This window comes from Pezoporus occidentalis, unplaced genomic scaffold, assembly GCF_034315485.1.
Source record: "Pezoporus occidentalis ecotype Australia unplaced genomic scaffold, CSIRO_AGI_Poc_V1 ctg12, whole genome shotgun sequence".
NCBI lineage: Eukaryota > Metazoa > Chordata > Aves > Psittaciformes > Psittacidae > Pezoporus > Pezoporus occidentalis.
In genome coordinates this window covers 6,714,616-6,739,854 of record NW_026912994.1, presented here as the reverse complement: position 1 = coordinate 6,739,854, position 25,239 = coordinate 6,714,616, and the positions used below count along the sequence as shown (strand labels likewise).

Here is a 25,239-nt window from a genome sequence, read left to right as displayed (position 1 = left end):
TCCATGTTAGTACTGTGACATGAAATAATTCTTCTCTCCATTGTAAACTTTCCTTTACACAGAAAGTAGACGACAGGGTTCTAAATTTTGACTGGCTGCTAAGGTCAGGAAGGCATAAATACTTAGATGAAACTCTTTTGCAGTGTATTATCCCTCACCTTTTGTTTTAACTGGCCCTGAATGAGTAGGAGTCTTTATGTTTACAGAAAGGAAAAAAACAATTGTGACCATGCATGTTTTCTGCAGCTCTTGAGAGTCCTGTTTCTGTAATAGCCTTATTAATGTTTAAAATGGGAAAAGAGAAACCAAATGTTTCAGGTAAGAACACTGCTTACTTTATATAGTGCTTTCCATCTGAAGATAGACCTAAGCAAGATCTTACTGAGTATTATCTCGTCAGACTTTCAAAGCCAAAACAAAGCAAGTAAATTAACTGAAGTTGGCTTTGCCAGTCTCTTTAATTACTGCTAGGATAATGTGATCAGGTTTTCTCATTTTGATAGTGTCACCATGAAACTGGAGGGCATTATGGAATATTAAGTGAACTTTTAATTATGGAAGAGCAGTTTAACTGCAACTCTAAAGTCATGCAAGCAAAAAGTATTTTGATCAGATTGTTTGAAGGAGGCTCCTGGAAGGGAAATTTCAAGTTAAGATGTGTCTGTTGCAAAATTAGCACTTGATACATTGTAACTCACAATTGCAAAAACAAAAAAATCGTTCCTCTAATTGGTTTGTGTTTCACATAGCTTGTACTTCAGCCTTCTTGCTCTGCAGTGTGAAGGCAAGCGTGCGTGAGCAGTGTACGTTCAGAGCCAGAACTGCCACTCGCAGGAACAGTCAGTGTGAAATCACATCAGAGGGCTGAGTTAGTTTAAGTAGAAGCTTATGAGTTGCATTTTGTTTCAACATCTGAAATGTTAAGTGGGGCTCCTCCTCAGTACTTCACAGATTCAAGTTTCAAATGTCAAATGCTCTAAACTAGGGTTAGCCTGAGCTGATGCTCTAGGGCTATGAGGTTGTGCTTCCTCACTCTGCCTATGCTGGGGCAAACAGGGACACAGAGGGTGTTGCTCTGTTGCTGAACAGGCTGAGAGCACAGCAGGCTGTTTCCTACTCAGGGTTTGTTTGTGAGACAGTAGCATCTCGAGGTTTTAAAAGGAATTAAAGCCCACTTTGCTAATGGCTGCATATAACATACATTCCCTACCTTAAAGGATAGACTGAAAAAAAGGAAAGGAAACTGAAACTGCAAGCAAGCAGCCTTCTTTATTTGCATTACTTGATGGACAATGCTCTGGCCTCTCACCCATCCCCCTTTGACCTTGGGAGAGCTGACTGGAGTTTACAAAAGCTATTTGGGTGGAAGTCAATAATCTGTTAATAGCTTGCATAAGTGACCAGCCACATTTGTCCAAGAACAGAAGAGGTAACTTTTCCAAGCATTAGTTATGCTACAGGAAGGAGGTTGGGTTAGGTGGGTCATTACCATTATCAAAGTCACCCTGACGCTGTTAATCACTTAAAACCAAAGTGCAGGAAAAATACTGCAGTACAACAGAGCTGTGACTGCTGTGCTTGGATTTGGTTTTACTAACAAAGCCTCTGGATTTCCCATTTGGAGTCAGCAGGGAGGCTGGGAAGGTGATTTTCTGCTCTGAGTTGAACACACCTTGCAGCCATGTAGACCAGGTGCTTTGCAAGTGGCACAGCATTTCTCTGGGAGGGAGCAGGTTCTGCTCTTCCATTTGTGTGGCTTGACCTGATGACCACACTCTGACCTTCCTCCAGAGCTGAGCTGTTACAGAACAGCAGAAGACTTGGGTCTCTTGTAGTGTTAAGTCTGAGCTGCAGCAGCATAACCATGAAGTAGAATCTTGCTTTATCTTCTGCCTCATGCTGATTTCTTGCATTTCAGATCGCCTATGCTGCAGTGGACTGTGCCAAAGGACAGAATCACGACCTGTGTAAGCAGGAGGGGGTTGATGGCTATCCCACCTTCAACTACTACAACTACGGGAAATTTGTGGAAAAATATACTGGAGAAAGAGGGGTAAGTGAAAGCAAGAGTCATCAGCTGATACAGGGAAGAAGGTCTCCTCTGCCTGTACTCCCTTGCAAATGAAAACCGCAGAGTGACTTTTTACCATGCTGGAAGGATGTTTTAACTGCTCCTGTTGCAGTCTTACATGAATGAATCATTGTGCACCACACCCCTGTACATCTCTGCATTAGGAACATACTTCGTCTTTTTTAGGGATGTGAGAAGAGGAAGGAGGAATAGATTTGCTAATGCTTTGTTGTATATTTTATTCTTTAAGCTGAAGTCTGCAAGTGAATTTGGACCGAGTGAAAGTGAAGGGTTTATTTCATGGGCTGCTGCTAGGTACAGAAATGCCAGGAAATACAGAACTTTCTCCTGTCAGTGCTGGATCTGGATTGCACATATACTGCAGACGTGTTACAGATCCACCAGGCTGCCAAATGGTGACAGACCATTGGTTTTATAGCAGGAACAAAGCTGTCCTTTGGAGATTGAGGGAAACTAAATGTCTCATTTGCCCTGAATCAGATTTCACTCCTGGAGCTCAGGATGGCAAGAGAAATTGTGCCATCTAGCCCATGGGCTGAAGTTTCATTCTTTTCTCCTGCTGTGGCCAGCTGATTATATGTTCTGAGTACAAGGGACAGAAATGGCATAATGCCTTCCGTGGTTGTAAAGTGCCTGAAAGTAAGGGAGCAATCCAATTATTTGTGTGTGGTTTTTGTCATAACCTCCTAGAGGGAGGTTACTCCTCAGCAGTGATTGATTGCCTGGAGAATGTAGGATCTGCAAGAAAAACTTGGGTCTTCAAGCCATCCAGTCATTTTGATAAAAGAGCCTTGCCTGGAAGATATTGCTGCTATTACAGCTCACCAAATTATAGAGCAGCATGAAGAAAAAAAGCCAAATTCTGAGGTTCTTTGTCAGGCAGAATCTTAGAGAAGTCTTAATGGAGTTTCATCTCCCAGTTTTCTCTAGCATTATGACCCCAGTAATTACCATTTTATGGTGCTGATCGAGGCATTGTTATGGACACTATGTTTAGTTCCAGTTGTGGATTTTTTTCTTAGAAGTAAAGATGGGTGCAGTAGTCAACAATTAAGTGAAAATTCAATGTCAGTTTTTGTATTTCTAACCCATACTTGTAGACATTAGTATGAGAGGAAGGAGCTGTGGTGGCTGATAAAAAGAATTTAGCAAGATCAGAGTGCTCTGAGGCCACAGCAGTTGGGAGATGATTACCTCTATGCTGGAAAGCAGACTGACTCATTCCCTAAGTGTGGCCTTTCTTGGATAGAATTAAATTCCCCAACAGGAACATCACAGTCTCTCTGCTACTGGGAACTGTGTTCCCTCTTCACTTCTCCTGCAACTTAAGGTCTTCTGTTTGTGCAGCATCAAATTAGGTTTTATCTCATATCATGTTAATGCTGGAGGTGGTTCTTGGCACAATGCCTTCCATGGAGATTCCATGTCTGTTCACAAATCTGCTTCAGCAACAGGGGTCTGCACCACTAAAGGACTTCTCACAGCATGACAACACCTTTTGAATCACCATGGCCAACCACCTCCTGCGCTGCCAAAGAAATCTCAGGAGAGAGCAGTGAGAGCCAGGGGACCTGCTTTCTATTCCTGATTCCGACACCAATGAGCATTTAGTTCAGTGTGGTCCAGCTGGTGAATTGTCATTTCACAATGGGAGGGAAGAGAAGCAATGTCAGCTATCATAGGAGTAACATGACAGCAGGAACCATGGCCAGTAGAGCAGGATCTCTCAGCTCCTTGCCACCTCATGCTGGAGGACTGGCTGTGGGGAAGAGCGTGACCCCCACTGGTGGCCTGTAAGGGGTCTTCCACACCTCCAAGGGAATTGCATTTCCAGAGTAGAGATTTTAGGGCATTTCACCCCAAGCAGTTCAAGCAAGGAAGAGTTAGGACATTCTCTGACTTGAATTGCCTTCCAGGCACACAGCTTTGGAAACTGCGGTCCTTTCATGGGCGCCATTGATTGCCAGATGTCTCCAAATGAAGTATAGCCCAAACTTGTCACTTCATTGTTTTTTTTCTCAGTGAAAAAATCGTGAATAGTTCTAGAAGAGTGTTTTGTTGTTCAGCCTTCTCAAAAGCCTCCCAGCTTTGAGGTTTTATTTTGGTTTAGTTTTATTGTTCCCCAACTTTATTGTTCCCCAGCTTAAACTTTTTCTGTTCAAATTATTCTGTACAAATACACTATTTGTATTTTTCCTTTTTATCACCAGTTTTGAGTGGTGTCTTTTGGGATGGCTTGAAAGTAAAAATGGTCAAGTGTTACTTGCCCAGGCAACTATAGTGTTGGTGTGCTAGTAGATAGTGTGTTCAAACAGGTGTTCACACCTCCACCTATCTGAGCCTTTTGAAATGCCTATGAGTTGTGTTTATTAGAACTTTCCTTGAAAAAGGAAATTGCCAGCACCTAACAGCCTTAGATAATAAGAAATTGTAAGTTGTTGAAATACAGAGGTTGGCATCTAGGCATCCAGGTTTGAAATTGCTTGGTGGTAATGCTGATAGTAACTTCAAAAAATGCAACTCCCATCAGCTGAACATGTGGAAAAGGACAAAGATCGTAAGCAATACTTTTAAGGGATGAGGAACAGTGGCAAATGTGTGTGTATAGCCAACAAATGATCACCAGCTGCTTTCAGAATGATACATGTAGCATACAAATGCAGCTTGAAAACGTCTTTGAGTGTTTTCAAGAAAAAGGAATGAATTGCATTTCTAGGGACAGATTTTACCTTGTCCTGTGAGTTTTAGGGCCTTTTTGTTTGTGCACCATCTCTTCAAAGTTTGACATGTGGAATCTGCATGGATATTTTCCCCTTGCATTGCAGTGTAGCAGCACTGGACCAGAGCACTGCATGATGAGGCAATGCAGAAGCAGTAACTGCTCCTTAGTTTATATTCTGTCATGGGATACAGAATCTAAAAGTGTTCTTGACATATTGTTTTGGTTCATTTGTAAAAATATGACCCCTATTTTTCTTTCTTCAAAACCAGGAGTCTGGATTCACCACTTTCATGCGAACCCTGAGAGAAAGAGACCATGAAAGAGTAGGAAAGAAGAAGGATGAATTGTAGTTTCTGCCTCAAAAGAAGCTTTCCGCTGCACTGTGAATGGTTCCAGGTCTTTTGTTAATGCACCTGAGACTTCACATATTCTCAAGACAGAGACTTTTTTTTATTAACAGCCATGGCCATTTTGTACAATTTTGAAATAAAGTGAAACACTTGATTTTTGAAAGAAAAATAAATTAGAATGTTGCCATAATGTTTTAAAGAAAACTTGGCATTTTCTCTCATTTTTGGGAGACTATGCCCACTGACACTCCTATGCAATATTTTTGTAGTCTGTAGCGTGTCTGTAGGTGATGTTGTTTGATAAGGTGAATTTTTTTTAAAGGTATTGCTGTACATGTGGAAAACAAAGGGAAGGGACATGGTTTTTTTTTGTTTGGGTTGTGGTTTGGGGCGGGGGGCAGGTGTTTTTTAAACCAGTGAAGGAAAGTGGGACTTGTAAGAAACAGATTTATCCAAATGCAGTTTTACATTCTTCTGAAATAGTTAACATGTTCTTCAGTGAGATTTGGGGAAACAATTTTAAGGTGCTCAGGGATAAATAAGGTATCTGAGTTAATGAAGACATTAACATGGACCAGTCCAGATCTGTTGATTTCATTTAAATCTCTCTGGTCTTTGAATCAGGACTGTTTACATACCTTTATCGAATGTATTGAGTAAATTAAGCCAAGTATCAAAAAACAGCAGAGCATGGGTAAAATTAAAGTAAACCCTCCTTTTTTTTGGCATCAACATTGTCAAATGCATCTGTAAGTTATGGCAGGAGTGATTATGTTACAGGGGTATACAGTTACCCTTATGGGGTATGCAGTCTTCTGTCACATTGGGCCATATAAAATATGTGTTGGAAAGTGTTATGTTCAACTGTCTTGATAAATGCATAATGCTTCTGATAATGCAGTAATGTATATTTTACGTGTTTACATTTCAAAGGTTTATCTGCAGTTGTATGTGGGATTTTTCCATTTTGCTCTTTAAGAAATTGCATAAACAATCTCTTGACGAAATCATCACTGTAAAAGCTGTATTAGCAGCAGCTGAAATCCGTTTCACTCCTGATGCTTTAAAAAAGAAAAGATTGATCTGGAGGTACTTATGTCTTCATAGGAGGGGAAAGGGAGGGCAGGAAGTTGTGACTCACTTTGAACTAAAAATAAATTTTAAAAAAGACAAGTATTTTTATCATTAATCAGCCTTGTTCAGCTTCTTCCCCACTGTGAACGACCGTAGCTGGCGGTGGTTTAGGAAAAGCCAGCACACATGCAGGATGGGCACCCAGCATCCCTTTGCTGGGGACAGCCAGTGACCAGGACTGTAGGGCACTATTGTAGGGTGCTTGGCAGTGCCTTGGAACTCAGCGGGCAGGCGGAACAGCTTTTTAGATTTACTGCGCCGGAGGTCTGAAATCTTCCTCTTCCTCCTCCGTCTGCCCATCTCATTTTGTTTTGCTAGTTTGAATCCTCAGTGAAGGCTGTGTTAATGGAAACTCAGTGCTGTGCTGCTGAGGAGGTGAATGGCATCTTACCTCCTTCCTGGATATCTTTCCCTCTTTTTCTCTCACCCAATTAATGGCACTGTATGTTTGGCACTTGTTAAGCTGCTGAAGCCATTAGTGTGTAATCTGGAATACTGGTAGCCTGATTGGCCTTGTATGGTAGCCAGCTTGTTAACCATGACATCAATTTGAATGGTGATGGAGCTGTGCCAAGTATTTTCTCTTATTAGGCACCTGATGAGTCTCTTCACTCAAAAATCAGCTGCCTGGTAGTACATAATATCCTAGTGTGAAAGTGGCTTAATTTATTAAGTCTCTTACTGTGGGTTTGTTGGGTTTTTTTCCTGTTGACATAGTTACTTCATGTTGTGTTTAGTACTTTTGCATAAGATCTCGGCAATTCTTTCTTTCAAGCCATCCTCACATTAGCGGCAAGCATTCTGCCCTGCATTTAGGAAATAATACATATTGGTGCCATTTGGTTTCAAACAGGAATTCTTTTGCTTACCAACAATCAAGTATGATCACTCCAGAACTTACTGCCCTTTTTTTTTTCTTTTAATCTCAGAGTCAAAGCAGCTGGCATTAAAGAAGTACAGTCTCCAGTAACGCTTGAGCATTTCTGTGCATGGGCTGAGCCCATGGTTGTGCTAATTGCTGAGAAACGTAGACTTAAAAAAAAAAGAAAAATCATAGCTTGCCAATGGTGACGTCACTAGTCAGGCTGATTCTGAATTATAGGCTTTAGTAAATGTTTAGGATAGGACAATTGCACACTGTGCTTCAGACCAGTAATTCCTTACAGCTGGTTACACCATAATAAAATTAAAATAAAGGATTCTAGCTTTCCCTTCAGTCTTTTGTCAGTTACTTCTTGGACTTGGGCATTCATTTTTTTTCTTGGCTAATCATGTGTTAATGCACAAATATAAAATATTTTAGAATAATTTACCTTCTGTTACAGGGTCATTTGGTTTATGGTCTGAATGGTTTTTGAAAATACAGCTTTGAACACCATAAATGATTACATGAAATGGCTGACACAAGCCTTAGTTACTGTGAACTAGAATGTACCATGAGCTTGGAGCTTTGCTTCCAAGCCCTTTTAATTAGTAGACCAGGTCTGGATTCCAATTACACTCTTGTAATTCTGTTGCTTCCAATAAAGCAAAATTTGTGCTTGTATTTGCTGTTGAAATCAGTTTAGGTTCATATCTGCATCAGTCAAATTGAAATTTAAATACATGCTTTTTTTTTTTCCTACAAACTCTTGAGTGAAAAGTATCCTATTGTAAGAGCTCTTATTTTGTGTAATTAAACAGTTGGTCATTTCATACATTCAGACTTTCCAGCATGTTGTGATAGATGCATAGTCCAGGTGTTCATAATCACATAGGAATTTCTGCCATGGTTAAAAGTGAGTAATCTGGCCTTTCAAATAACGAATCACTTATCAGCAAGAAACTTAATTGCTCATAAGAAGCGTTTTGCAGTGAATCAGAGATTCTGCTCGTGCAATTATGGGTTTGGTCTTTCAGCCATTTTAAGATGTGATCCAAAGGTCTTGGACATCTGCTACACAGTTAACCCTAAGAAGATTAAATCTTGTTGAGGAAGAGTAAAACGTGTACACAGCGGAGAGGCTGAGCAAGGATTGCATATCACTTTGCTCTTCAGTGTTGGCTTAAACAAGCTATAAATAGCCTACAGGTCTATGTTAGTCCCATTCTATATCTGGACCAAGAGACAACGTGTAGCAGGATGAAGAATTTTGTGGAGACTGGGTAGGAAATGATTTTCCCATCTAATGAAAGAGCCTGAGATGTTGGATTTGTTTCACCCGCTAAAACGAGGGAAAGGGGAGCCTGGACAAGATCTCTGGGATATCAGAGACACAGGCTGGAGTCCCAAGATGAACATAAACTAGTATCTCAGGCTCCTGCAACCCAAGAAAACAATTTAGCTTTGTTGTAAAGGAATTGCCCATTTGTGACCCAAAAACTATGTCCTTGTTTGTTCAAACTAGAGCAACTCCTGCAGGAGAGACTGGAAGAGATTTTTTTTCCAGTCTGAATCAGCAAGGGCAACCTTGCAAATCTGCATTCTCTCTTTCCTCCCCCTGCAAAACTGGATTCTGGATCTGATATCTCCATTGGCCCCCAAGCCCCTCTTAACTGGTTGTTGTAATTGGTGAAACAGCCTTGGGAATTTTTCTGAACTCCCACCCAGACCATATTAGCTCCCCAAATCTTGCTGACTTAAAATTCTCTCAGCAGTCATTCACAAAGATGGATTGATATTAATGGTGGAAAAAAAAAATAAGGTTTCTGTTCTTACAGCATTTAATTTTGGAGTATAAAAGCAGATGCAACTCTCATAATGAGTAAGCTTGAAGGGAATGTTTCAGTCAGAGTTCCATTTCAGATGGAATTGCTTCATGGGTGATTTTGATTTTAGATGCTAATGGCTTTTTCAAAGAAAAAGTTAAGACCTGGTGACTTAGCCCACAGGTGTTTTCTCTTTTCCTTTTTTTTTTTAAAAAAAAAAAAAAGCAAAATCCCTCTCCAGGTTCTTGATAGTGCTGTATTATGAGGAAAAAAAAAATGCTGCCTATATGAATTTCCTAGAATAATACTAAACCCCTGCCAGCTGCATTTTACAAAGTATGAAACAAGCCATTCACTCAAAACGACACTCGGGGGGGGGCACGGACTGTTGTCCACGTGCCCTTCATTTTAATTTAATAGGCTTACTTTAGTGTGATTGGGTCTGTAATGCTATCCTAGGATTGCAGGAGTAAATTCTGAAAGCTGAGGCAGGGGGAAATCAGCTTTTATCAGCAGGTGCTGAGTGTCAGGGCCAAACACTGGCATTTCCTTTGCTCTTGGCGGGCCCAGCATCACTGAGCATTCCATGGCTCTGCTAGAACTGCAGGTGTGCAGCCCTTTGGCTAACCCGGTTATATACATAACTGCTTGTGCTGGAACTGATTGGAAACCAAATTTTCTCTCATTATTTTCTTTGGCTGCTCATGAGAAGATGTTCTGCTTTCTCTGTGCATCCTGCTTTTATTTAACAATTAAGGAAGGAGAGTAGCTGGGTGTTTCTACAAAGGTAATAACTCCAAATACCATTTTATCTGCTGTCAACCAGGACTCCTGGAACTGCCTGACTGAGCAGCGCTGCTGAAATACTCCTTGCGAAGCACCTTCAACTGGCTCAGCTTTTGCCGAGGTTTTGGCAGGCACTGCATGATGCAGTTGTAAAAAAAGTCTGAGTATCTAAGGCAGCGATTTGCAGACGGTGGTGTCTGAGGAGTTAAGCTGAACTGTAAACTGTGAGTTCATCAGCCCAGTGTAGCTGGTTTTGAGGTCAGAAAAAAGATGGTCTGTTAGCCCAAAATTTAGGGAATCTCAGCTCCGATGCTGGCCCATCGTTAATGGCAGGAGGATGTCTGCGTGTTCCCATCCCGCTGTCAGACCTGGTCCTTGGTTTGTAAGATTCCTGGCCCCAGAAATCCTGTGTCCTCCTGCCCAGAGCACTCACCGTTCTTGTGGGGAGATGGTGCTCCTTAAGGAACAGTTATTCTGTGTTTGCTTAGAAAGCATCATAGGGCTAATTATTCTCATTAGCTTTGAGCCACTAATAAATTATCTTTCCTATTGCTCTTCCATCACTCCGTAATGAGAGCCATTTAGTGAGATTTTGCAGATACTGCTTCCTCCCTCCTCTGCAACACCATCCCCTGCAAGCATTCATCATAGGAAAAAAGCTACATGAACAAAATCTTCTCAAATTAGTCTCTGGTGCCCCAGTTAAGTGGGTGGCTACATCACAGGCATGCAGAAGAGCCTTCTTCATTAATATGTGCAATTCTGCGTGAGCTGATTAGCTCTTGCAGTTCATTTGGTAGCAAATGTGTAAATCCGTCACACTCCAAATGCCAAATATGTGCACAGCTAAATTATGGAGAAGTAAGAAACTGCAAGAGTAGGAAGTCTTTTCTTGGAAGAAGAGGTCCTTACCCCATGCATTAAATTGGAGCCCTGGATTTATCTAGTGCATTTGTCACTCCTCTGCTTTGTCATTTTTATGCTTGCGAAACAAGTAATTCTTCCTGTCGTGTTGATGGCCCTTTCAGTATGTGTGGGTGTTCAATTTTGTGCCTAACATTTGTAACAGATGCCTGATATCTAGTCTCATTTCCCATAAAATAACAATAGCCACAACACAATGCAATCTTCCTTACACAGTAAGTGCTGAAAGCAAATTAACCAGTTACTAACTATGTATAATTAATAACCCAGCCACCATCACTCTTCTTGTTCTCTTTTTGCTTGTAAAAAACTTGAGAAAGAAGCGGGGAGAATGAAATTAAGTTTTTAAATGTCTCTTTTTTTTTTTGCAGGGCAGTGCTGCACGGTTAAATGGAATAGTGTAGCTGCCAGCACAAGGTAAGCACTAAAAATGTCACCTGCCTATGGGGAGGGGCTGTACTGCTGCAAGCATTAAGTGCCCTGAGTCAGCTACTCGGGGACCAAACAAGGAAATGGGCCTTGAGAGCTCCTGATTTATGCATGATTTTATTTCTTTTCATGCCAAGTAGCTGCAGAGCCAACTCAGCCTCAAGGCCTGGACTCACCAGCGCAGGCCAGCCCAGCACCCTCCATTTTGCTTTCTCTCAGTGTACAGGAAAATTGTAGCGCAGACCCAGGTTGATCTCGAACAAGAGCAATATTTTGGCATTATCTTCTGGCCATACAGGTTGTGGGAAAAGAGCTTTTTACTTCCCAAAAATTCTGCTGTGGGAAGCTGTCTTTTTCTAAGCTGAGCATAAACTCTCTAGACAACATTTCCTAGAAAACGTGCAGCATAATGACAAAAGTCCCATCGTGTAGCCTCCAGATTGCTGGTAATGGGACACTTATTCCTGTAGCCTGTCCTGTGAACATGGAACAGGGTGATCATGTCCAGTGTTTTCTGTTGCATCCCCAGCATGTACTGAAACCTCTCCAAGAGTGTAGGATTTGCTTACTGAAAGGGAAAGGACAGCTCTGTGCTCAGGCTGGCCTGCAGTGGATATGCAGTCCTCCCCAGGGACAATATAGAAAAGAAACTGTGGGTTGAGGCCTTTTTTTCCCTCTCTTTTCAGAAAGGAACAGGCTGTCTTCAAGGCAGACCGTCCTCCATACAGTGGGAGGAGAACAGGCCCACAAGAAACCTACTACAGAAAGGCAAAGCCTCAGTGTGATGCTGCCCAGCTCCTTGCAGGTCCCTTAGGACTCGGGGGTGCACAACTCCTTCTACCTGCAGCAGACCCAAGAAGGATACCACAGGACTCCTAATTTTCCTAAAACCCACCTCTGTGCCCAAGCCTGACTTAGGCAAGAGAGCAGAACAAAGAAAGAGTTCACTTCGTAATAAAGTCATGTCTCCAGTGAAGTTCCACAGTATTAGGTGCATTAGGTATATTTTTGACTGATGTATAATCTTAATTGTTGTGTACTGTTTGTATTGTAGTCCCAAGATCCAGGTCCTCATTGTGCTAGATGCTCTACAAATATATAAGAGACTGTCATGCATGGAAAGGCTTTTATTATGTAAATAGGCTGTGAAAAAAGACGTAGTGTTATCTGTGTTTTACAGATGAAGCAGTGAGAGGAAGAAAAAAAAGGAGAAAGCATTTTGCCCAAGGACATGGGAAGTCTGTGGGTCAGTGGTGCACTTGAAAGTCAGATCTTGATTTAGTTTCTTACCAGCTTTTCTAACTTGTAGTGCCCACAACATAATTAAAAATTAAGCACAAAGAAGACAATACCATGTGTAATTTATCTCTATCTAGAACAATCACCCAGGATCTCTCAGCCAAATTCTCCCCAACTCTTCTGTTTCTTCAAAAGCTGTATTTTTATCATGTCCAATGCTCGTGCTCACCTTACAAGTCAAGTCACAGTACATGTCCTCTCATTTTCTGCAGGTAGGTCATGTTTGAGTAGGATTACAAAGCTGTTTGGGAAAAGACCCAGTCTGGGGGTCTTTTCCCAAACATGGAGGGATCCTGTGTGGGGTCATGTCTCAAGTCACAGCAGCCTGCTGAATTTATATCAGAATCCTTTTAAAAAGTGGTATTACCAATATTTAGGATAAAAAAAAGGATGCATATACATTTCTGACAGTGAATGTAGCAAGGCATCCAATATATTTATAACTGCTGCCCGACCCTTCCTGCTAGTCAAAAATACATATTGCTGTAACTACCTAATCTATACCAAAGACAAATAAAACACAGATTTCACTCAAGAGGCATAATATATTTTGCTTTGTGTACATCAAGGTTTTATGTCAGGCTTTAGGAAAGAATGTGGGAGGAGAAAATTATAGAAGTCATCACAGTCACTGGAAAACAGAGTAAAATTGAATTGGCATTTACTAAGGCTGACTAATACCAGACTAATTCAATAGCTTTCATTGATACAGTAAGCAATTAGCTCAACAAAAAGGGAAATCTTACTGTCTGGACTTCAATAAAGTAGCTGATGAGAAGACGTGTATAAAATCGTGTCTCCTACGTGGAGAAGTCTGAGATTTATAGAGGAACTGCAAGGTGTTACAATGAGAGAAGTTAAGATGTGTTGAAAGGGAATTATTCAGTAAGCCTCAATGTTGATTATTATTATTTTCATTAATGACCCATTTAGAAAACAGAAGTGCCTGATCATTAAAATGTATTAAAGTCACAAAATTAGGAGGTATTATCAGTGTAAAGAAAGTTTATAATATCCCACAGCAAGAACTGAATGTCCTTGAAGAGTAAGGCCACAGAAGTAGTGGGCTAGCAGCAGAAAAATATCTGCCAGAAACCAGCAACAACACTGAAAGGTTTTTAACCGTTTGCCCCAGTGCATGTGGACATGGCAAAAGCAACTGAAACTGTAAAATGCAGTAGCAGAGACATTTCCAGAAGAGCAAGGGAAGCATGAATGTCATTGTAGAAGACTCCAACAAGATTTTGTTTGGAATTAGATGCATTATTCTCATCAATAACTTTAAGGAAAGCCGAATTCTTAATGGAACAGGTTAAGAAAAGGGCTGCTCAGATGTGGAGGAGATTGGAGAGCCTTTCATAAAAGGAAGGTGTGTGTATGCAGCTCGTTTAGCCTAGCAGCTGCAGACCGAGGTATGGTTTTATTATTCTTTGTAAATGCATCAGCAGAGTAAATATGAAAGGCAGGCAATCTTGGCATATAATCAAACAGGTATAAATTGGGAATGAATAATTTTGATTCCCTACTAGGTGTTCTTTATCCACCTGCATAGTGAGGGCGTAAAAATTAGGGGGAAAAAACCACACCTAGCTCCAACATGATGCTCATAGAATGTGTTAAATGCATTATGCAGTCCAGTTGCCTGCAGTACCAGGGGGCTGGATTTGATAACCCAGAAAGTCCTGCCAGTCCTACATATTAGCATATCCCTATGTATCCCTATGTCTTAGCAGGTTTCTATTGTACTGAGCTATCACCTCCATCTCATAATCTTATTAGATATTATAGTACCTAATAATCCCTTCAGTCCTAAGAAACCATTTTATCTTTCTAAATTAAATTTCAAGTAGAACATCCTAACTGTGGATTACAAAGCCGTATGTGTTTTATTTTTCTTACTCAAGTAAGTTTGTTGTGGCTGTTATCATAAACAAATTCCTTAAGGGACCAAGATCTGAATATACATTATAGTGTTTATGGCACAACTGTACCAACAAATAATGATTTCCTTATTTATTGTAATTGTTTAAATGGCTCTTAATGAAAATTTTGGCCTCATGAAGTGATCAGCTTGGAATGACTTTCCTTTCTATGAAAATATTTAAATACAAACAAAGTCTGCCAATGTGTTCAATTACAGTCATGTAGAGAACTAAAGGGATTATGCGTAGTAGGAATGTATTCATGTGGCTTTCCAGATCAGCTGCTTCTACCAGAGAGGGAATGAAGTAAGTGGAACAGCCCCAAAGAGAGACCGTTACTGTTGGGATGGCTTGGGACAGGATCATCAGAAAAGCTCACTTGTGTTATTTCCATAAGACCACAAAGCTGATGGCCCTGTAAATAAAACTGCATTAACAACACGTTGCTTTTCAAACTAATTGAGATGCAGTGTGAAGATTACTTTTCAGAAATATGATGTTCTTTATGCAGGAGATCATGCTGGGCCCTGCTGCAACAAGAGCCATTGGGATAATGATGCTCTATTTTGTTCTAACATCTGCATTTATTACCAGTGAGATACTTTATGTGATATTATGAGGTGGCTTCAAACTCGCAAAGCCCTTGAGAATTTAACACTATTGTTCCATGAAAGAAATGCTTCTGCCCATCACAGGCCCTAGCGCAGAGGGCTTTTGAAAGAGAAACAAGAAAATAAACTGGGTATTCTGCTGATGATTTTTATGACCTTGCTCACACTTCTGCTGATGCTGTGTTAGCAAGAACAGTTCATTCCAGTGAATATAATCTTAGCTCTTGTGATTACGGACACAGGCTTCTCTAAAACCTCTAAAACTAGATGCAATTTTTTTTTTTTTCAGAGTGCGGAATTGTCAGAACGTCACAAACAGCTGGGTTTTTAGCCAGCACCATGACTTCAGCAGCCTGGTTCAGAGTTTAAAGCATTTGTGATGATGCTGGGCAGCAGTCAACACATTCATGGATTCAGCATACCAGTATTTTCATGGGAATTTCCATTACCATCCAAGAAGCAGGAAGCACACTAATGGATTATTAGCCTGGTTTTCAGCTAAAGCTCCAGCTTGAATAATAACTCCAGCTTCAAGCACCACACTTTAAGAAAGATATATAAAAAAAAAATCTAGAGAAAGGAGCAATAGAATTATAAAGATAGACATAAGGGGTTTGTGGTGTTTTTGTTTGGTTTGTTTTTGTTTTTAATAAGATGAAAGGCTCTGGGTTTAATTAGCCTAAATCAAAGAAGGCTTTTATTTTCCCCATAAAAATGAGTTACAAAGTGGATCAGCAATCTGATACATTCCACAGTTTAATCTGCTGTAGAGAAAACTGAAGTTGAATTTTCTGAATGACCTTCTGAGGGCCCTTTCAGACCTCTGTGCTTCTCCTGTGACTCCATCATCAACAAGCACAACTACTGCCAGCCTCTCAGGCTGGGTAATTTTCCTTGGGGAAACCTGATTTAAAAGTCCTGTTTAAATCCAATGGACAAAGCCTAAAGGTCGTCTTCCCTACTTTTAGTCATCTAAAAACAAGGTGTAAAAGTGCGGCTGGACATGTCTGCTCCCCCTGCAGTGACTGAGGAGAAATAGCGACAAAGAGCTTAACAGTCGTCTATTTCCAGATCCTTAAACTTTGGTGAGATAAATCCCATCCTAACTTGTCTCTGAGTATGCACTGCTGGGTTTTGCTTTCAGCTGGCTCATAACACATTAAGCAAGCATATGGCTTCATTGTTTTGTTGTACCAGGTAACATGCCATCATCTCTGAGGGATCTGACACCACAGGATCCTCCCTGTCCTCCTCTCTTGTCAATTTATGATGCTGTCCATACCCTGTCTTTTACTGCTGCTCACCTCCTCGCCTCCTTTCAGAACACCTGCATTCCTCTCCACTCTTTGGTTTCCCTTTGCACTGGCTGGATTTACTTCTTACAAATCTCAGTTTTATCTCTGGCTGCAGCTTTTACTGATTTATTCAGTGCACAATGCCCCTCTAACAATGTTTTATGGCTTCCATGTATGTGGGGACTCAATGGGACAAGACTATTTTAAGTGTAACTGGCTTGTTAGCCATGCAAATTCTTGAATAACAGGTATGATTTAGTGTTCACTGTGAGAGCTGGGAGTGCTGGATTAATCTGATTCTGCCACTATCTCTGTCACTGACCTCATGCAATTTATGTAACCTCTTGGGGCCAGGTCTACCTGAAAATAAAGAATACTGTCTTCCCCTAGGAATGTGTAAGTCTTAACTAGTATATGTGTGTATAGTTTTTGAAGTCCTGTTTATGTAAATGCAAAACCCTTCAAAACATTTACAAAGGTCAAGAGAATTTTAGGGTTGAAACATAAACAGTTCAGAACTAGAAAAATTAAAATTACACACGTATGCACTTATCACAAACCTTTAGCAGCCTCTAATTAAGTAATCACTCCTTCTCAGCATTACAGTAGATGCTGTCATATGCTGTTAAATTGTGTAGCAGCTTGTAATACTGTGCACTCTGTTTACACAGGATAAGGACTTTCTGGAAATCATTCAGAATAATGTATCATCTGAACGTATGCTGTAGTTGTGCCTACTCAGTCAGGACTGAGATGTTCCCATGCTCAGCTCTACAAAAACCTGTCAGGGAACGCTGTTTTTTCCTGACAAGACACTAACTCAGAGACACAAAGTTGCTTATTCAAACAGGCAGACCCTCCATCCCTTGCCAGGCTGAAACAAGGCTTTTTGTGGTGCACATCTTTGGCAGTTTCCTCCCAGCAACCAGCTTTCGCTACAAGGATACTCAGAAAAGAACCTTCTCCTGTGGTCTCCAGGATATCCTTTTTTTTTTTTCTTGAGCTTTTATGTTCAGAGAAAAACTACTCCACTAAGCACCTTCAGGTGATCTCTCTCCTGCAGTGGCCCCTCTGCTCACCTGTGCCTGCCTTCCTCTCCTACATCTCCATGCCACCTGCATCTCCTGACTCCCCGCCTCACCACTTCCCTGTCTCTTCCTCTGAAAACAATCTTTCTCTTATTTCCATCTTCCCTCCACCTCTGTTGCTCAACTCCAGAGCCATAGTCAACCTCATACCCCCTGCTGCAGCCTTGTTTGACACAGACAGTTTGACTCCTCAGCTTGGCTGAGCTTTGCTTGAAGCACAGAGGAGAAAGCCTGGAGGTTGACAGGGCGAAGTTAATTTCCAGCAACAGCAACTTAGTAAAGAGATCATTTTATCACACCTGGATCACCAGCATTTTCAGGGGCAGGGAGTGAGGTGATGTCTCACAGGTATCCAGGGTTGCCATAGGTGTCCACTTAAAAATAGTCTATGCTGCTTAGAGAAGGCAGACTTAAGGCTGGAGAGTGTTAATATGCATCAGTGCTATCCTCCTGCTTATGTTGCTCCTAAGTGAAGCTCGGTAGAGCCCGTAAGTCCAGAGTGCAAGGTACATTATGATTTGGAGAAAACTCCAGGAACAAACTCGCCAACAAAGTTTTCAAGTTGACATGGAGGTGTTCTTTATTGCGGTGCCTCCCGCATGGGGGATAGCTCCTCCTAACGTGTATCAGCATATTGCTACACAAGCCGTCCTTGCATAGTCACTGGGCATACATACCTATTCATGAGGCTATGCGTGAATTACATCATTTTCCAGAAAGTTTCCTGCATGCGTACAAAAATGTGATGGTGGTCTTTGAGGGTCGTTTACTTCTCCCAACAATCTTCATAACTTCTGGCAGTCTTTGAAGCACCAGCTTAATTAACATCACAGACATAGCAATCATCCTGTCCTTCTCCCTATCAGTTTAACTGCTCCCACCCTGGACATCTGCTAGTCCCAGATACTCCCCATCCCCAGGTCCTGTTTTTTCTATTCTGTTTTTCTTACACTTTTTGTACTAAGGTCCTGAGGACCTAAACCTATGTCAACTACCTTCAAGCATGGCAGTTATTTTCCATTACAAAGCCATCAAACTTAATGTTACTTAGAACTGATTACATTTTGCTTATTTGTGCCTCCTTGCCTCAATTACCTCTACCCTGACGCTGTTTGCAATACTATAAGCACTTGGATAGTGAAGTAGTAACAGATGGAAGGAGAAATTAAAAGGCGTTAGCAAGGAAATAAGCTGCTTTCATTTCAGATTTGAGCCAATAGACTAAAATTGTATGATACAGAAGGAAAACAGTAATGTTGAAGAGCAATAGAGGGAGAAAAACATCCTTGTATCGGTAAAGAAACTAGTTGTAAAATAGGAATGTCACTTTGGGATTAGTAATGAGATTTGCAAATTTTATTTTTTGTATCGCCATTTATTGCCAGAACGTGCCCAGTTGGTTTGCCTGGAGCAGCTGGTGTCATCTCTGCGCAGTTCTTCTAGTGACAACTATGACACCATCAACCCTACCTCCTCCCCATCGGCAGCTGTATTTGCTGCCTCATCAGAAAACAGCCAGTGTTCGTCTTGTGACTTACACAGCACATGCCGAGGTCTGTATGTGCCCACTGACCCTGGTGGAAATTACGTAACTACAGTTGAACACTATTACACAGGAGAACCCAAGGAGCACAATTACTAAACCTCAGTTCTTTTGAAAATGAGGCTAATTAGAATCAGTCAAAGAGGTGTGAAGCAGAAAACCACCACTACCGTCCGGACACACTGGGGGCTCCTTGCAACACCAGTGGTGCCGGGACACTTCAAGTCGTTTGACCAACGGCCACCAACCCAGCGTCCCAGCCGGGCAGCCCTGTTCTGAGGGGCGGAAAGGCCTGCGCCAAGTTCCGCCACCGGGAAAGACTGATTCGCACCCCGTCCTCCTCACGAAGCCCACGCCGCAGGACGCAGCCACGCCAAACACCCCGCACACCCTCCCGCAGCACAGCACCGCCCCGCCCCGCCCGCGGAGCAATAGTGCTTCCGCGTCACGTGAGAGTCGTTCCCCCGCCGGCGGGGCGGGCGGGTGCGTGCGTGGCAGACGCAGACAGTACCCACAATGCCCGGCGCTCCCCGGTGCTGCTGCCGGTCCGCTCCGGTGAGGCAAGTACCTCCAGCCCCTCCCCCGTGGGGCCGTTGCCAGGCGACACGGAGTGCCCGCCGGCGGCAGGGGAGGCGGGAGGAAAGGAGGGAGGCCGAGGGACGGGACGGGACGGTGCTGGAAGATGCTGCTACAGGGCCCTGTGTCTCCCCGCTCTACCCCGGGCCGCGGTCTCGGTTTCCGCCTGCGTTGTTCTTTCAGCTACAGTCACGGGAGTGCCGGGGCACCTCGTGGCCGTCGATGTGACGGTGCGGGCGCAGGTCTGCTCCTGCGAGGCGAAGCGACTTGTCACCGGTTGTTCCGCCTTCCGGCCGCCCTCCTGCTGGGGTTACTGTGCCCTAGGGTGGCAGCCTGGCCGCTGGAGCTGCAGGATGAGGGAGGGGCCCGGCACCGGGGGCCTACAGCCGCGTGTCTCGCTGTTTGCTCCTGGCTGGGTGCAGCAGGCAGGACAGGTGCGGGAGGACACCGGCGGCACCTCAGGCCACTTCGTAAAGGCCGTTTCGTTTCGTGGTAGAAGCCTGTTGTAGCAGGGATCTGTTGCTGTCCCGGTTTGCGGGGTTAGGCCACAACGTTTTTGGATTAAGTTTTTCAGTCTAAGGCAGTATGAACCTATTTGAGTCAGTAACCACATTACTTCTTTCTGCTCTGCAGATAATAGTGTCAAAGCTACCATATAAATAGGTGGTAGATGAAAGGGTCAAGTTCCCAAACTTGGGCATGTGGCTTGTTCTGTTCCCTTAGTTTTTCATAATCTGGACGCTTTGAGTCCCTCTCTTTTTCCTATGCCTTATGGGAAGGATTATGTGGGCTAGTGGTTTAGGATTATTTCCTTGTCTGATCGTAGCTGATGATGTCAAAGTGGCTTTATTTGTTATGTCCTTCTGTAGCACTTCAGTTTGTAATATGGATTTCTGAAGTATGCTGTAGAGTGGATAATGCAGTTGTCACAACCCTCAAAAGTGGGACAGAAAATTATCCAATACTACTATGTATGCTTGAAGTAAACACAGAAACTGTATTTTCGTTCTGTGTCAAGCAGGTGTGCGCCTTGCACCTACTTCCCAGTTTTATATTTTATGGAAGGTTGCCATAAGAGGCACATATCCTGACAAGAAGTGCCTTGATTAAGTTGCTGCTGAAGACTAGGCAGGTACACGAGGGTAGGCTTGCCATTGCACTAGATCTGTTTAGAATCTCAAATTTTGTAAGCTAGATTGTTTTTAAAAAATTGTAGTATCCTGAGCAAACCATGTTCACAGGTCATTTTCAAACACTTCCTTGTCAAAAAAGTGACAAGAAGATGTCAGCTATAAAACAATTACTGTAAGATCACAAGTTGGAAGACCAATTTATTACAAAGAAGTGGAACACATTCCACTTTCTAGGACTTTAGTAGATGCTGCCTCAGGATCAGATACCATCATAACATGAAAATAAACAAGCTGATAATTGAATATGTATTAAAAAAAGGACAGTAAACCAGATTCTGGTTTCCATCATCTGAGATTTCCCACTCATGGGAGGAAATTAAACTGAAGCCACATATGATAATTATTTGCAAAAGCAGGGGAGGTTGACATATATGGTAAGTTAACAGCTTCAGGGAGGGATGACCATTTTGGTTGACTGTTATCAAAGCTGTGGCCAGCTTTCCTCATGTTCCTCTTTCCCAGGAGCAATCCCAGCTCTTGTTTGCTGGGAGGGCTGTGAAATGTAGGTGTACGGGGAAATCAATAAAGATGAGTCAGAAGTAAGCACACACAGGGAAACTAAGAATAGCACAAGCATGGAGTGATGCTTCTGTGGTGTACTGTCCCTGTTAGTGACCCTTTGAGGGCAGAATCTTGCTGAGCAAACGGTAGTGTTTCAGTTTTAATCACCCCTGTAGTTTTTCTGTGAATTTTTCCAATTGCCTTTTCAATTCACTTAACATCTTAGCATGAACACATCCTGTGACAAGCAATTCCACTGTCATATTCACAAAATTGCATATTTTGTGAAGAACAATCTGTGGTAACCTTGAGCTGAACACCTGCTGGTTGCATATGGTGCTCCTCAGTTCTGTCATGGAATGAGATAGTGAACCCCAATCCCTGTTCATTTTTTGCACCCGTAATGGATTCATAGACCATTTTTTGGTGAAAGTGCAGTCTTTTGTCACCTTCAGGTGTTTGATGGATATAGATTTTTTTGGAGAAAGACCTATGAAATTTGTAGTAGAGTGGTGAATTACTGTGTGCAACTCTGTATAGATATATATAAGACATTTAATGACAGTTCTAAACCCACTACTGTATCTTTAATGTGCTTTCTTCAATTTCTACATGCATAAGTCTATATCAAATTTATCACTTGGCTCCTTCTGTAGAGCTTTATTGTTTTGAGAGCCAAGTACAATAGTTCTTTCATTTTGAAGATTTAGTAAACTTTTTCTCTATATTAATACATTTTCAAGTAAGGCTGAATGTTCTCTTGCAGTATGTGTATTACACATCTCTTTACATATGTGTGATCTTGCAGTCAAAGTGATTTTCTTTTATTAGCTGCATTTTTTAGATAGCATGCTGATTTCAGTGTTAGGAAGCTGAGGAAAAACTGCCCAGTTTCACTGGGTGGGTTTTTAAGGTGATGGTAATCAAGCCTGGCTGACTGGTGATCATAAGACTGTTCATCTAACCACCCTTTTTACCTAGTGTGATTTTATGGTACATTGAGAGAATTGGAAGGTTTTAATGGAGGCTTGTCTTCTGTTACAGAGACTAATTTCTCTACATATAAGTGGGAGTCTTGAAGCAAGTAACTCATTTTTGTTCTGTATTTGTGTGAATATTTATTTACCTATAGACATAAAAATTGAAAGAATACCTCTGAAGAGGTCTTTATCCTTTGCTTTGTCTGTTGTCCATGCATACATGCTGTTATCAGTGATATTTGTATTCTTTGTCTTTAGTTGTAGGAGTAAAGCAACTATTGTTAGATTGACTGTTGAAAATCTTAATGCTTTGAAAATAACAGTGGTAGTTGTATTCTGTTATGTTCCTGAAGTGTTCCCGTTTCTGATCAGAGGAGATTATAGATTAATTAGTGTATGAGGTAAATGATGACATTCAGAGTCAAAGGTTGCTTTACCCTGAGTTACTCATGACTGTGCAGACAGGTAACATATTTTCCCATTTTAAATGGCAGAAGTTATGGGACTTCTTCAAATTCACTTGAAGAATAGAAATTAACTTAAAAAATAGAAAAAATTTAATACGTATTCTAGTTTTCTTTTTACTTGAATTCATCTTGAGTAATCTCCCTGGGATGTGTTCAGGCCTTTCCGATAAGCATGCTGTCACTAAAAGAGCTGAAGAATCTTGTTAGCCAGTAAATACATTTATTAACTTTTTTCTGTTTGTTCTTTTCTCACCAGATAGCTCAACATGAACGTTAACTGTCAAGATCATTTTAAAAGTGAAGAGAACAGTATTTTTCCTTCTGAGAGCTGGCTGCAGGATTCTGAGTTTCTCCTGCAGTACTGTCCTATTCACTACCATTTCCTAAAGCGGGTCATGGAGCTATGTTCCGTTCTTCACGTTAGGTACTAATGAAGTTACTTGCTTCGTCAGTGGAAATGCAGATCCATGAAATTACATTTTGTGCAAGTAAGTTAATGAGGGAAATGTTAAACTTTGCTATCACATCATTGTTGTTTCGTTTATGTTGATACAGCTCCCAAAAGTCCATTTTAGCCTTGAGTTCCAAATGGTAGAGGAGGCTATTGATGGAGAACCATTACAATGTAAAGCTTCTCTGCAATTTTGTTGCGCTCTTGAGCTGCTGCTGTGGTTATGTGGTTAGCAGCATAGTTAAGAAGAGGGGTGCCAAGTGCATACATTTGAATTGTCCTGCTGGCAGCACGTGCACGAAGTCAAGATAGAAAAAAGTTTCTGGAACTAGTTTCTGTGTTTAATTTCTAGAATGCTTCCGTGCAGCAAGCTAATTTAGAGCAAGTCCTAAAGTTGTCTTGTTTTCTGATTTTCTATCCAACTGATCAAGTCATTTTATACAATAGGGAATTCTATAGTGCTGAAATAATAAGTGTACCTGGTAAAAGCCCAAAGTTGTTCAGCAGAGTGCAGGCAACAGTGGCTTCTGCTGCAGTTATGACTGGTGAAAGTCTGATATGCCCTAGAAGTAATTACAAAGGTATTAATGTGAAATTTTTTAGCTCACGTCATGCATCTGAAAGCAAGTTGAAGTTTGATTTGAAGCAGTTTGCTGATATAGCTGAATTTCTTAAGTTGAAAATTACAAGACATTAGCAATATTTTCATTATTATATGCCTCTCTGAGGAGTAAATACCCTTATAAAAACTTAATATTGATTATTATTCAGTAAGTACCCTGATGTATATGTAACCTGTCAAATAGGGGAGGTGACATTTCAGGTTAAAAAAAATAGCTATTTCCTCTCTTTTATGGAGAGGCAGTTCTATTTTTGGAAAACTTGGATTCCTAACTTTTTAGAATACATGGTAAGTCCTTCAGTTGCCAAGGCTTGAAAGCACGTTAATGTCATAGTTTGAAAGGTGCTGTAAACATGTCACTATTGCACATGAAAACATATTTCAGCTGTATTCAGAAATCTGTTTTCCTTTGCAGTTTGTGACTCTATGGAACTTGAGTAGCATCATCCGAGGAAAGCGAAAATCTATTTATTTTTTTTTTTTCATTATCTCTGAAGTGATAGGTGTACATGGCAGGAGTCTGCAGAGTAGTGTTAAGAGTTGAGGAAGTGTTTGCTTTTGGCTTCATATAAATTCTAGCAGCTCGCCCACTTGTAAGAGGACAAATTTGTATACTGAAACTTAGCGGATATATATTCCTTCTTTTAATGTTTGTCTTGCTAAACTTTTGGATGTTTTGATTTAATGTAAGATTTGAAGAAATTGAAGGTTTTAAAAATGTCTTCACTCTTGAAAGGCTGTCTGCAGGATATGTGTTTATACTGTTACATACCTACTATAAATTTTCTCCTTGTGATCAAGAAATGCTTAAATATACAACTTTTTTAAGTGATTGTATTCCACAAAACTTTAATTACTATGCTTTGAAAATTAAATACTGTGAAAACAGGTAGGCTTTGCGAGCACCATTTCAGCCTGCTCAGTGTTTGTGTGATACTGATAGATGCATTTGCAGATTTAAAGAAAGTGGAGACACATGTAAGGAAAAAAGGTATTTCATGTTAAAGAAATTCCATTATGGGTTGTGAGAGAAAGATTACATTCCTTGCTGTCCTCATCCTAGATTTCCTATTTGATAGTACGTAAGTTACTTAAGTCTCAGTCAGGGTACTTAAGCATGTACTCAGTTTCATGAAAGTACATTGATATTATTGCTTGATCAAGTCCTGGATCATTTTCCATCTGGCATATCCTTACAGTACAGTTTTCCTCTCCAGCTATTCTTCTTGTTTGTTTAAACTATAACATGGAAGGAAATAAACTATAATAAGGGAAGGAATGCCATCCAGAGGGACCTTGACATGCTTATGAGGTGGGCTGATGCCAGCCTCATGAAGTTTAACCATGCCAAGTGCAAGGTCCTACACCTGGGTCAGAGCAGTCTCAGGCACAGCTACAGGTTGGGCAGAGAAGAGATTCAGAGCAGCCCTGCAGAGAAGGACTTGGGGGTGTTGGTTGGTGAGAAAATGAACATGAGCTGGCTTCAGTGTGCGCTTGCAGTCCAGAAAGCCAACCGTATCCTGGTCTGCATCAAAAGGAGCGTGACCAGAAGGTCGAAGGAGGTGA

General features: G+C 41.4%; 2 protein-coding genes and 1 long non-coding RNA gene across 6 annotated transcripts in view; 2 read left to right on the top strand and 1 right to left on the bottom strand.

Moving 5' to 3' along the window:
* The window catches only part of PDIA5 (protein disulfide isomerase family A member 5), a 104,191-nt gene extending 97,854 nt beyond the window's left edge, over positions 1-6,337 (top strand). For both annotated transcript variants that reach the window (XR_009962449.1, XM_062607083.1), the window contains 2 exons: positions 1,919-2,053; positions 5,084-6,337. Coding sequence is in view for 1 of the 2 variants with exons in the window: in XM_062607083.1 (XP_062463067.1) it covers positions 1,919-2,053; positions 5,084-5,164 (216 nt within the window). In the remaining variant the exon portion in view is untranslated. The remainder of the gene's footprint in view (positions 1-1,918; positions 2,054-5,083) is intronic.
* Positions 6,338-6,993: 656 nt separating this feature from the next.
* LOC134157768 (uncharacterized) lies at positions 6,994-17,610 on the bottom strand. Of its 2 annotated transcripts, none has more exons than XR_009962454.1 (2): positions 17,332-17,610; positions 6,994-7,104 (listed from the first exon to the last, which is right to left on the bottom strand). It is a non-coding gene; the product is annotated as an uncharacterized LOC134157768 (long non-coding RNA). The 2 variants fall into 2 exon arrangements; XR_009962453.1 differs by lacking the exon at positions 6,994-7,104 and adding an exon at positions 12,238-12,665.
* A 1,806-nt stretch (positions 17,611-19,416) lies between these two features.
* The window catches only part of SEC22A (SEC22 homolog A, vesicle trafficking protein), a 30,125-nt gene continuing 24,302 nt past the window's right edge, over positions 19,417-25,239 (top strand). Inside the window, exons 1-2 of one of the 2 annotated variants that reach the window (XM_062607086.1) lie at positions 19,417-19,438; positions 22,857-23,088. The gene's annotated coding sequence lies outside the window, so the exon portion shown is untranslated. The remainder of the gene's footprint in view (positions 19,439-22,856; positions 23,089-25,239) is intronic. The other variant, XM_062607085.1, reaches the window with a different exon arrangement.